At 34.8% G+C, this 13,031-nt stretch overlaps 2 protein-coding genes across 2 annotated transcripts; one reads left to right on the top strand and one right to left on the bottom strand.

The window, feature by feature from the left end:
* Nucleotides 1–4,223: 4,223 nt before the first annotated feature.
* On the top strand, nt 4,224–6,085 carry LOC145621435 (uncharacterized). The gene is made up of 3 exons (XM_081676198.1): nt 4,224–4,328; nt 4,763–4,923; nt 5,273–6,085. The coding sequence occupies exons 1-3, from the start codon at nt 4,277–4,279 to the stop codon at nt 5,963–5,965; spliced, it is 906 nt and encodes a 301-aa protein (XP_081532324.1). The 5' UTR covers nt 4,224–4,276; the 3' UTR covers nt 5,966–6,085.
* Nucleotides 6,086–6,140: 55 nt separating this feature from the next.
* LOC145621334 (acylamino-acid-releasing enzyme 1-like) lies at nt 6,141–12,682 on the bottom strand. Its single transcript, XM_081676099.1, has 18 exons — nt 12,494–12,682; nt 12,248–12,391; nt 11,768–12,077; nt 11,444–11,665; nt 11,119–11,337; nt 10,952–11,026; nt 10,453–10,588; nt 10,016–10,167; nt 9,854–9,936; nt 9,654–9,775; nt 9,457–9,535; nt 9,004–9,178; nt 8,634–8,694; nt 8,387–8,509; nt 7,469–7,666; nt 7,225–7,293; nt 6,823–6,899; nt 6,141–6,705 (listed from the first exon to the last, which is right to left on the bottom strand). Exons 2-18 carry the CDS (start codon nt 12,357–12,359, stop codon nt 6,642–6,644), a joined length of 2,277 nt encoding a protein of 758 aa, XP_081532225.1. The 5' UTR covers nt 12,360–12,391; nt 12,494–12,682; the 3' UTR covers nt 6,141–6,641.
* Nucleotides 12,683–13,031: the final 349 nt, after the last annotated feature.

Here is a 13,031-nt window from a genome sequence, read left to right as displayed (position 1 = left end):
AAATATGTAACAACTTATAAAAACCAAGTACTCTATATTAGCCAACCTGTGATTCTGCAGCAATCACATTGACAAAATCTAGCCGCCATTTAACTGAACGAGCACTTATAACACCGGGACAATTACACGTAATGGATAACCATGATCCCTATTAAGAGGCTAAGGTCATATCACAAACAGATAAACTCAAGTTAGATTGATACTGGAAATAAAGAGACTTAATGGTCTTAGTTTACATAATATTTCTGTTATGGAAGCACTGAATGTTGTTGCCCTGACAGAAAAAAGCGTCACGAAAGTAGATTGATACTCGTTGAATTGTTTACATGTATTTCTTAATGCAAAGTTTGGTGTTTTAGAATCAAGGGTCAACTGGCATCATATAGATCAAAGATTGTCTACCCCTTTACCTCTTAACATGCCATGCAGGGAGCCACAATAGAAGCATAAATATGTTGATGTTGCATTTTTACATTTAGGAAAGAACAAACAAGTAACTGACCCTAAAGCAAGAGGAATGGATAAGATACATGATCAATATTAAAGCATCCAAAACAGAGTTTCAGATTTCAGTAATAGCATTACCTGGACTGGCATTAGACAAACTTGCTGACCTCTGCAACTCATTGACAAGTTTTCTTTTGTCACCTTCTTCCACTACAGCTCCAATCAGTGAAGGCATGCCTATATTTTCTATTGATCTAATAAGCAATATCAGTCTATTATAAATTTTCATTTTAGGTGGAACATTGATCATTTTAGATGGATTTCATGTTCATTTATATTCAATTAATTTTGATACATGTTCATTCTCTTTACATTATATGTTCATTCTTATATTTAAAGATGTTCATTTGCATTGCAATCTAATTCAATATTTATTCTCATATATAAACATGTTCATTTAGATTAATACTTATTCATTCATTCTTACATTAAAAGACATTTGTTTCAATTTTAATACTTGTTTGTTATCATATTGAAAAATGTTCAATTAAATTTAATATTTGTTCATTCTCATATTGAAAAATGTTTTATTTAGATTATGATATTACTTGTTCATCTTCATATTGAACTATGTTCATTATTTTCTGTCAATATGTTAAAATTTTGTATTTTAAAATGTTTCTGTCTTGTTTATAGTATGTGTGTTTTGATTGTTACTAACATTTTACTTTATAAAATTTTGATCTCTTATCACACAGGACAATTAATGAAATAAAAAAAAAGTTGAATACGATAATGTATGTATTGATGAAAAGATATGTACCAAGAAAACACACACACATCATAAGAGTACGTAGAAGGGTATCTATTACAAGGACGATGACTCTACAAACTTTTTATGTATACCAAATGTTAAATTATAGGCGATGTTCAATTTATTTTGTAAGACCAATATATACTAAGGGTCTGTTCTCTTACGTTGAAATTCAGTTCAGTTCAACTCAGCTCAGCTCAATTCAGTTCAGTTCAGTTCAGTTCAGCTCGGCTCAGTTCAGTTTAGTTCAGCTCCTAATTTCCTTCTCTTATAAAATATTCAGTTGAGTTCAGTTCAGTTCAATTCAGTTCAGTTCAGTCAATGAGAACATGCCCTAAGTATATGATATGTACATTTTTGAAGTTTATGATTTTCACTTTTGAATTTTTTTATACAAGTTTCTACGTACTTTTAATTAATAAATTGAGCTTGTGTACATTTATACATTTGAAAAGATAAAAAAGTTGTGCTTAAAAAACAATAAATATATAGTATCGCCATATTAACAATACTGAACATTTAACGATACAAAACTGAACATTTATATTTACAAAAATGAACATTTATATATACCAAAATGAACATTTTACATATGATTCGAAATCGGAAAACTATAAGATGACGTCATTAGGATGAAGAGGGGGTGTAGGTAGTGCTACCTACATAGGGGTGTAGGCAAAATTTTGTAGTTATTACAAGGCTAAAAACACTCTTTATAGTTCTAAACCTAAAAAAAGCCCAAAAATTCAACCCTAAAAGTGAGCTCTTGTTTTTTTTTTTAACCACCCGAAAATGAGCTTGAACAAGTGCGTAGTATAATCCATACATATACTATACTTTGTACTCCCTCCATTTTGCATCAATCGTGACACTTTTCTTTTTCATCCATTTTATATTAATTGCAACAATTCCTTATCTGGTAAAGATGCAATGCTACAAAGTATTTTCTCCGCTTTTTAAATGCAACAAATTTAATTTTTTCTACCATTCAATCAATGGCTTTGACTTGTATTTTTAACTAATGTATAAAAAATAAATTTGTGTATCGGTAAGCATGTCCAGCTAAACTGTTGCAATTAAAAAAATAGAGGCAACAATCCTTTTTTTTTTTACTCCTATCAAGCCCACGACTATGTTATGTTCACTTGGTATGGCTCAAACCAAGGTGAGTTTTCCACCAACTCTTGGTTAATATTCTACTCAGGTACTCCGTACCAATTACCAAGTGTTACTGATTAATATTGGATAGAGGTGTTTGTTCCAATGATTAAATCGGGTTCGATGAGGTTGGGTCGAGTCAATTTTTAAAGTTGAGTCATGCTAAATTATTGTGTTCATGCAAATCGAAATCTTTTAAATTAAATATTCTTTTAGTCAGTTTTAAATCGGATCGGATCGAATGTGGTTTTGACCCTTGTAATATTGATGAGTACAAAATGGAGGGAGTATATTGTATCGCTTACAAAAACACATTTAAACCTCTGATTAAACCTGAACATTAAAATTTTCAAACACAGAAAAGAACTCCCTAAGCTCTCTCTACTTCCCCTGCAAACTGAACTAGACTTTGAAGATTCTAAATTGCCATAGCACGAGCACGATATTGAAGATTCTGGAACGAGTTCTTCTGTATGATTTTCTTTAACTTGATTTATTTTTATCAAATTTTGTTCTGCTTAAATATTGTTAGTATAATCTTGTTATAGTTCTTTGATGATTTCTTTCAATTGAATTTTGCATTTTCGATTTTCTAGGTTGATTATACCTTCGAAATGACTTGTTAATGGCTAACTAAGAGAAAGAAATTAATGGGTATTTGATTATTAGTTCATTCAACTTGGCATAATGAAGAAATGTCGAATGTTAGCTTGTTGTATGTTTTTTTTCTGCTAAAATTATTATTAGTATAATCTTGGTGTTGTTCTTTGATGATTTCTCTCAATTGAATTCTGCATTTTCGATTTTCTAGGTTAATTATACCTTCTGAATGACTTGTTAATGGCTAATTAAAAGAAAGAAATTAATGGGTATTTGATTATTAGTTCATTCAACTTGGCATAATGTAGAAATGTCGAATGTTAGCTTGTTGTATGTTTTGATTCTCTGCTTGATATCAGAATCTTGGTGATGTTCTTTGATTATCTCTTGTTAATATGATAGTTTTCATGCCCTTCCTGTTCAATTGATTATGATGATTTATCAATGAGGAATTTAAGAGAAAGAAGTAAATGGGTGTTTAATCTGTTTGGTAATTTGTTGGATCATTCAATTTAACATATTATAGAATGAATCATCGTGACAGGCTTGTCTAATTTTTTAGCAATGTTTCCGTGTTAGTCAACCCCAAATCATTTTGGAACTTACGATTAGTTGTTGTTGTTGTTGTTGTTGTTATGCAAGTTCTTGAACAAAATTGTATCAGTTTGTTTTCTTGACATGAGTAGCAGTTTCTAAATGTGGTTTAATTTTCGGGGTTTTTAGTATGATCCTATGGATGAAGATTTTGGGTCTTTTATGCAGCTTTTAACCAATTCACAGCCTAGTAGCCAAACTGGTGTACATCTTGGGTCCAATATGCAACCTCTAAGAAATCTGCAGTCTAATAACCAAACTGATGAAGTTACTTCTCGTCTACAACCTGTAAGAAACCTGCACTCTAACAGCCCAACTGGTTCAGATTCTATGAGGAAGAGGCTCAAAGAGGCTAGCCCTTTCCGCAACAATTACCCTCCTATGTTTCCTCGCCATTCTCCAGCAGTTCTGAATTTTAATGGAGTTGGAACTGATACTAAGCAACAACAGCAGCTAGTGGTAGGCCTGGAAGCTTCTACAAGTAATAATTCTAATGTTCCACTTGATCTTTCCCCTTCTAATCCTGGAAGTCTCCCGTCACAAAGCTTGTTGAATCCTGGTTTTAATCTTTCCCCATCACATCAGTTGTTGCCTAGTTTCATTTCCCCAAATCAACCAGGAATAAGCTCACAGCAAAGACCGAGGCTTCAGCAATCTGATCATATGATTCCCAGTATTGGAAATCAGCAGCAGGGATCTGCATACCCTCATTCAGGTATGCTTGAGAACCTCTCTTTGTGTTAGATGAGCAATTTGTTACTCATGAGCCATTGATTGTTAATGTCTTCATTGGACTATGTGTGCCTAGTAGATTGGGATTTTCTTTAATTTCAATGAAGTTTTCGTGTTACCACATAGGCTGTAACAGGCTAACAGCTTACTGTAAGGCTTTTTGCAAAAAGACAATACAGCAATTCAAATTGAAGTCCATTCTTGAAAAGATAGGACTAACATCCTAAATGGCAAAAAGTTCATGTTTGTTTTCAAGCAAGCTGTACTTATGTTTTTGTACTTGGGATCTTTTGATGATCTGTTTATTCTATTGTTCTAACTCTTCAATTAATATGTTGCATTTGACTTATGCATACCTAATTGCTTATGAAAATGTTAAGCATATGCTTCATGTATTGGTATTGGATATATGTGCAGCTGGACAATGGAATTCCCTTTCTACGAGTTATGAACAGCAGCAAGGTGCACCAAACCCAATGACAAATTTCTCATCTGCTTCATTTCAGTCATCTCCAGGAGCAAATGCAGAGCCATACATTTGGAATACTCAAGAGCGTCACGATCTGGTCATGAGCGAGGTCTGATTCTAATTATTGAGAGTCAAATTTTTATATAAGTAGTTTGGTAAATTGGTACCAAGAAATAATAAGAGTGAGAATAATAATAAATAAACACGATCTAATTGAGTGGAGATGCAATTCAAGGAGATTATGTCGTATTTTTTATGCAATGCACCATTGTAAGACCACTTGTGATATTCATGTTCATACCCTTTGATTTACTATCGTATCGTGTGCTCTCAAAAGTCATTACGAGCTTTTCGTTAGATAAGATTTGATCCTGTCCTATTTTGTGTATGCAATGCACCATCATAAAAGGTTTCTGAGTAATTCTATCCTGTTTCATTCTTGTAATTGACATGTGCAGGTAGCAACGAATTCAAACTTTATATATCTTCATAACTCGATTGATCGCTTACAAGGTGAATTGATTGATTGCAAAAGTCACATTAGAACAATGGAGAGAGTATTAAATAATCTGCAGCACTCACAGGGACAAATGGATGACTGCAAGAGTCACATTAAAAGGCTGGAGGAAGAATTAAATAATTTGAAGCAAGCACAGGGAAAGATTGCAAATGACATACGGTGTATTTCTGCAGGACAAGCATCAGAAAAGAATACATCAGGAAAGTCTATTCCTTCAGATGATACTTTGCCTTCTACTGGTGTAGTTAATTCTCATCAACGAGGCAGTAGCACTTCTTCTAACTTTATCCTCACTAGAGCTTTTCAAGATGGTCAAAAAATAGGTGATTCGAGTAATAAGATGCTGGATGAATTGAATCCGCTGGTTCAAAGTGGGATTGGTCCTGGTTTGAGCTCAAGAAAGAAGATCAAAGCTGGTGAACAGTCCAAGGGACCGGTTAATATGGCTGCAAGGGAAGGTTCGTCTGCTACTGACATACACAGAAATAAGTTTACTGCAGAATTAGGCACAATAACAGGTGAGAAGGAGAATGCTAATACTTCCATAGGTGGCAACACTGGGGATTTTCCAGTTTTTGATCAAAGTTCAGCTGATGAAGATCTTGAGGCATTCTTTAGGTCCATTTCTTAATGTTCACCTCTTAGAACCTCAATCTCTTTTGACTGTGCAGCCTTTTTCTATTTTGTAGCTGAATTTTCTACCGTCTCCAGTGGAATTCATACTGCTTAAAATTCTTTCCTTTTTTTTTTTTGGGGGGGGGGGGGGGGGGGGGGGGGGTATGAGAGGGATAGGAGAGTATAAGAAGTACAGGAATTTCCTAGCATGCACTTAACTGTACAATTAAGCAGGTGTTATCCGAATTGGTATGTACAAATTACAGAGCCTTTTTGTATGTAATACGGGCAAACAGAAACAAGCATGTATCTAAATGACTATTTGATTGTTCATTTCCTGCTTTTGTTTTGTAGTAATCAATTTTTTTGTGCCTTTGCATAAATGCTGCCGTTCTTGATTCTCTCCTGAGTCTCCTCACATTGTAGGTCAGTAAAAGCAATTTATGCGTTATTTGAATGACTAGCATGTTGTTGGTCGTAAAATTTCTAGTGTCAAATACAAGTGCTTTAGTTCATTCCAATTCAGCGAACTGCAACCTTGTGTTCAGATAAGCGAGAGTATATACAGTAAAATCAGATCACGAGCAAATTAGACATAAAACTTGGAAAGAGCACAAGAACTTAGTAAACTTAAGCATTTGGTTAACTCTGGCATTGCTGTTAAGCATCTCTTCATGGATATGGCACTTGATCTATTGACAATAATTCTTGAACCACATTGCAATATTTACAAAGCTCTCGACTTCAGATTGAGGCCTGCAGCCAAATAACCAGAATTTAAAAGGAGGATAACATGAAAAAACATGTGTACAGAATATTAGGGACTCAAGTGTACAAAGGAATTTAGAGCCTATAATAAGACGAGCATTTTACCTGGATATTTCATGTACGTCATCAGGAAACATAATTACCTTAACCTCAATTCCTCTCTCCTTTAGTGCACGCGCATACTAGCAGTAAATAAGCACAATAAATCATTTTTTACACTTAAAAGAGATAAATACGCCAAATCAACTTACACAATCTTAAACCAGTTCTAGATACCATTCACTTCTAACAGGATTGATTGTTTTCAGAGCCTAGGATAAATTGGCTTTCATTTAGCCAGCAGAAATTGATACTTTGTCTAGTTAATGCTAAAAGTAATGATAATTCACAATCAATGTTGATCTTCCAAGAACTGCTGAACATGTGCTTTCACCTTAGAAAAAAACTGGAAAGCATCATGTAAATAAGAATCTATATAACTGTGTAATTGGGAGGACAATAACTCACTTGCAATCCATCAGGAACAGGAACTCGAAGATCCTGAGCACCTAAAAGAAGCAGTGTAGGCGCTTTGACCTGCAAAGTTTACAGACACATCTCATTTATTCATATCTTAATTAGGAATGAATTAAAGCTCACTATCAACTGACAGAGATGAAAATGTCAGGATATCAGAAACACTAATAGTATGGCATTTCAACAAAAAATAAAACTACTGATGACAAGATCAGAAGCTGTGCCATATATATACCTTATGGACATGCGAGATAGGGGACTTATCATATAAGATATTCAGATTGTCTTTAGATGGTGCTTCTGTAAAGTACGTTTTACCATCACTTCCATAAGCATTGACAAAGCACCAATCAGGAATATCAGTAGTTCCAACCATCAAAGCAAGGTTGCAAACAGGATTCCAGACTGCTGCTACAGAAAATTTTTCAGGGGCCTGCAGCACAAAATGTTCCTTAAGGCGCTTAGTGATTTCCTTCATCTTTCCAGAAAACCGATGGTAAAACTGATCATGTCAAAGCAACCAATGGGTACACCAAAGCTAGAACACAACTAATCATTGTTCCCTCTTTAAATAAGGTTCCTAAACTTTCCTTCCACATAAAACTTTCATAACATGTCTTGATTTTGTATGTTATATTTTTCATTCTTATTGCAGCAATATGTTAACCTCTTCAATTGCCTTTCTGACAAAATTTTTATCTCCATATAAAAGCTAAATTATTACTTCCTTAACAAACAATAAAAAGTGAGTGATACTTGATGGAGAAACTTCATGATAGAAGTCTCAGTTTAATTTGAGGTAAAGTTACAAAAATTAAAAAAAAAAAAAAAAAAACATTACAGATAGCATGAATGAAACAACAAGTTACGTGAGTTAAAAGGCTTAGAGCTACCACCAAATGCCGAAATTAGACTAAGTTTAAAATTAATACGAAGTATAACTTAGAGCTCATATCAGCAACCTTTCAGAAATTAAGCAGTTGAATAGGAATATGATCTGTATCATGTATTGGTAAAGTTAGATACACAATTAGAGAGAGTTATGAAACACTATATGGAAAGCTGAAGAAAGGGCCACTTGAAAGATACATGTGATTAATTAATGAATGTCAATATGTCATGCAATCTCAAAAAAACAAAACCTTATGTGTACCTGCCCAATAAGGTGGGCACTCAAAAAGCCACCATGGGAACCACCAAACACAGCAATTCTAGGTGGTTTAGCAAGTTGTAAACCGACAACATGATCTATTGCAGTAAGCACATCATTGACGTCCTGCAGATAAAAATTTAGTTTGATTTGTTTCACTTTGTTGGTATATGGTCACAATATCCATAACATGATAGAAAGTTGATGACGTGCAAATAAGGAATTGGAATTTGCAATAATGAAACAGGACCTGTGATCCAACAATCCCGGGAAGAGACTGCAGTGCTTCTTCACCAAATCCCAGAGAGCCTCTGTGATAGAATGCAAAAAGTGGCATAAATTAAAAATCAGTAATGCACAAGGCTCGCTGATGATCCAACAAAAGAAGTTAGCTACAAGCAATTGAGCTGCTATTTGGACATTACTAGAAAATGCCTGACCCGATATCTTGTACTCAAAATGTAACCACTATAATGAATAGAGGGGAAGGCTTCCAAGGAAATGAAATACATAAATGTCCAATATTCTCAAGCTGGAGTTAAGGCTTTAATCATTTTTAGTTGGGGTTGTGAAAAGAATATAAAAAAATAAGTAGAAGGTCGAATAAAAACATTGTTTACCGATAATTGACAATTAATAGATTATATCCAGTTGATGCCAAAAATGCCAATGTCTTTGAGAACTTTGATGTTGCAACATCATGAGGACCTCCATGAAGAACTGTGATCAATGGATTACAAATGTCGTTCTTTGCAGTTGAGGAGACAAATATAGCTTCAAAAGGTTTACTCGCTCCTGTTACAAAGATTCAACATGAAGAAACGAAAACAGATAAATCATGCACTGAAAGATTGATAGTTGAAGCAGCAGAGACAGCTCACAATCTAGAATTTTGCATTTTCGAAAGCTGAAGGAAACATACAGACATTTGTACATGCATATTGTTAGCCATCAATAAGAGATTAATTTGAAAACAAAAATGTATCAATTCCAAGCATAAATGTTGATCTAACAGAAAAGATCCAATTGAAAACCATTCATGCACCTAAGCAGAAGACATAATTTGAGATTACCTTCTGTACAGTTTTCTGAAATAGATCTTACTGGAATCTTCATTATACTGAATTGAAGGGATGAGAGGCGAGATGAAACCTGTAAAAGGTTTACACCAAAAGATGTAATCCAGAGTGATCTGTATCGAGTTATTGACTGTATACATGTAGAAAATCACTGTTGTAAGTATTAGTCAGATAAGAATGAGGATATAAACCTCCTTGGAACATCTGAATAGGGGGCTCGGAACATCTTGCCAATTCCAAGGGGCATTTGGGACTTGCTCCTTAAGAAGACAACCATACTTGATTCGAGGAGTATCTACAGGGCTGCTGCATACTTCAAAATGACAAACAAGATGAGTTGTCTTAAAGTTCAGCAGTTACAGAAACGAGAAATAGATATCATTATACATACCGGCTATGATATTATCCTCATCAAGCGAAAGAACCTCCCATGAGGAGCTTGAATTATGAGGAGTGATGCGTGACAAGTTCCCACTGCAGAATTAAAAAGATGCATTATTAGCTGAAAATTTTCATATTAAGAAGACTGAACGGTGTAAGTGAAATCAGAAACCTCTCTACATCCACAGAAAGTATCACTTGAGTGCTCCTCCAGATCGAGGATAAAATCATAGTACGCTTATCAGAAAGCCATGGATTCATGAGGATGCTGGGAAAATATAGTCCAGGGAAGCAATCATTCTCCGCAGACAGTACAACAGGAACCTATGATAGTGAGACGAAACATTTGTGATGTTAATGTGGAACAGAAATTTATCACAACATAGACGACACCAATAAGGCAATAACTCTTAAATAGGTAATGGTCTGAAACAATTCAATATTGTTTGTAAATTACTCTGTCCATGAATAACATATCAGACAGTACACGATACTCTATCCAAAAGGATACTTCATGTGCACAAGGATAAAAAAAGGAAGGAAAGAACTATTTCAACGAAAATTCAATTGTAATGAACAAACTTGATATTGAAGACAAAAAGAGTTTACCACATCAACAATTGGTAGCACATTTGAGTTCCAATCACTTTGCCAATCAACTCTATGAAGTGAAAATGTGGCATTGTGTGCTCCTGATTCCACAGCACTTTTGGCTGATAAGAACACAAGAAATCTCCCGTCTGGGCTGTCAAAACAACAGAAATACATTCACTTGGCATCCATGTATAATACACATTAAGAATAGTCTATATGTCTTTCACTAGTTTTGTTAATCTAAATATGAATCATAGCATAAATCTGGCAATAAAACTGACATATGTACACAGGACAGCTAATACAAACCAGTGCTATTCTACGCTTAAAGCGCCTTTAACATTTCTATCAGAACCAGGGTGCAGTATGTAAACAAGCATAGGTGTGATTGCTCAAGAATAAGAACACACAAGTAGTTAAAGCTAGAAGCCTGAGTCTTTGATACATGAACTAGAGCCAACATACAACAGTAAATCAGGACAATAATCAACTGGCAAAACATGAAAAATCATACCTGAAGCGTGGACAGAAAGCGCTGCTAATTCCTTTTGTCAACACAACTGCATTGGAGTCATCATCTGCATTTGATCTGCTTCAAACAGAGAAACAGGATAGGTGTATGATAAAGATGAAACTTAGATACATATTCTCTACATTGACATAACGAAAATAACAACTTACTTAAGATTAGATTTGATAGCTTCTAATTTGTTGAAAGGACATGTTACAGCATATAAGGCACATGGTCTATTAGTACAATATTTCATGCCAAGTTTTCTTGGTTCTGCAGGCCACCCAACAACTACAAGATGTTGCTGTGAGGCAATTGTTGATGGAACCCAAACAACCTGACCAACACTGAGTGCCTTGTTAATTCCTTCAACAGCACGCACCTCTCCGCTGCACAACAATTAAATGATTGAACTTGTATATCCTCCAAGAGCAGAAGTATTCAGCTTAATCATTAATTTCATTATCAAAGCCAAATCAAAAGGTGACTCAATACCTGTTAATATTAATAACAAAAACTGCAGGGCACCTTTTTTTCACATATGTTTCTCCCCATCCCTCCTCCCAGTCCCCTTGGCCTTCCCAGCTGTTACAACCCTTATTGGAGGTACTCGCGCTTGTATAACCAAAATTATTGAATGTGGGCTTTAAAGGGGTAGGCTCCTCAGCAACATATGCAATGAGTGTTTCATCTAAGTTCCAAGAAACACCTTCAAACCTGTCAGTTAAGAAAAATGAGAAATGAGCATAGGAATAAGAAAAGACTTATGTTCCGCCACATAAGCCTACTTCTAAACTCATAATGCAGAAGTCAAATTACCATGCATCCGTAAATAATGATCCATGAACAGCCTGAGGTACAAGAAACTCCTTTTCCAGATCTGAAGAGCCCCAAATCTCAAATTTAGTAGGAGAGTCATCATCAGAATTTCGAACAATGAGAAGCTTCGAACCAGAAGGTGAAGGCAATATTATGGATGCCCCTGAAACCTCAATAGGAAAGGGTGACCATTGAAAATCCACTGGACTAGTGCCACTCCCATGAATAGTAGCAGACAAGATAAATTTTCTGTTACTATTAGCAAGAATATTGGGTTGGCTAGCAGAAAATATTGCCTTAGAGTCATTTCCTGTGCAAAATTGCATTATATGAGAGCAAAATAAACATAGATCAACATAAATAGAGCATAACTAATGCAACCATCATATCTTTATTATGTTTTTACAATAAAAAAGAATGCAATAAGGATTGAAGCCGTCTGATATACAATCAATGCAATGCTGAAAGTCATATTACTACCTGATTTGCAAACCCAAGCCTTGTCTATTTTACTGATATTAATGAATTCCATCAGCAATTTAGACAGACTAGCATATTCTTCCTTCATTGCCGAGTGAGTTTCCTCGTACATTTTCTGCCCCTTTTAACTTACAACAGCTACACCTTTTAAAGTTCATGTAACAGAACTAACGATCAGTGATACCAAGACAGCATCAGAGACATCGATAATAAATAGATAAAAGAATAAGATTTAATAGTAACTACCTTTAATAAACAGATCCAAGCTAAATTGGCTAAGATAGAAAGTCAAACTCGAGCAAGAGAACGAGACTTAAACTTTTTGACCCTTAGTTCAGCACTTCAGCACAGCACAATATAGGAGTCTTTACTGTATTTAGTTAGAAAGGGAGTGAGAGACAGTTGGCCAGGGTATTGAATCAGAGCCACTCAAGAGTGATTGTTAGGTGGGAGTAGGATTATTAAGGGTCTATTCTTATGTTTTATAAACAAAGAGATGGGATCGGGATTAAAAATAACATGATTGTTTTGCCATCAAAGATGACAAGAGTTGGTACATTTGTTTTACGTTCCAAATCACACATTCCCGCTCTATAATCCTCAAACTCCTATTCTTAATTAATAAAAACCTCAACTTAAACTAATAGAGTACTAAAACACCATTAAGTGTAGCAATAATTGTCTTTTTTTTCCCCTTCTTTGGAAAAGAGGGTCCATCATCATCCATGCGGAAGTACTCAGATAAGTGATAAGTGTAAATCTCAACCACAGATGTCCCAATTTT

Source organism: Chenopodium album, chromosome 1 (genome assembly GCF_948465745.1).
Source record: "Chenopodium album chromosome 1, dcCheAlbu1.1, whole genome shotgun sequence".
In the NCBI taxonomy this organism is placed as follows: domain Eukaryota; kingdom Viridiplantae; phylum Streptophyta; class Magnoliopsida; order Caryophyllales; family Amaranthaceae; genus Chenopodium; species Chenopodium album.
This window is presented reverse-complemented; position numbering and strand designations above follow the sequence as displayed.

Coding starts and splice junctions, on each gene's coding strand:
- LOC145621334 (XM_081676099.1), bottom strand. CDS start 12,359: ATGTACGAGGAAACTCACTCGGCAATGAAGGAAGAATATGCTAGTCTG. Junction 9,937..10,015: donor CTTTCTGTGGATGTAGAGAG/GTTTCTGATTTC, acceptor TTAATTCTGCAG/TGGGAACTTGTCACGCATCA. Junction 7,294..7,468: donor CTATCTCGCATGTCCATAAG/GTATATATATGG, acceptor TAAACTTTGCAG/GTCAAAGCGCCTACACTGCT.
- LOC145621435 (XM_081676198.1), top strand. CDS start 4,277: ATGATTCCCAGTATTGGAAATCAGCAGCAGGGATCTGCATACCCTCAT. Junction 4,329..4,762: donor ATCTGCATACCCTCATTCAG/GTATGCTTGAGA, acceptor ATATATGTGCAG/CTGGACAATGGAATTCCCTT. Junction 4,924..5,272: donor ACGATCTGGTCATGAGCGAG/GTCTGATTCTAA, acceptor TGACATGTGCAG/GTAGCAACGAATTCAAACTT.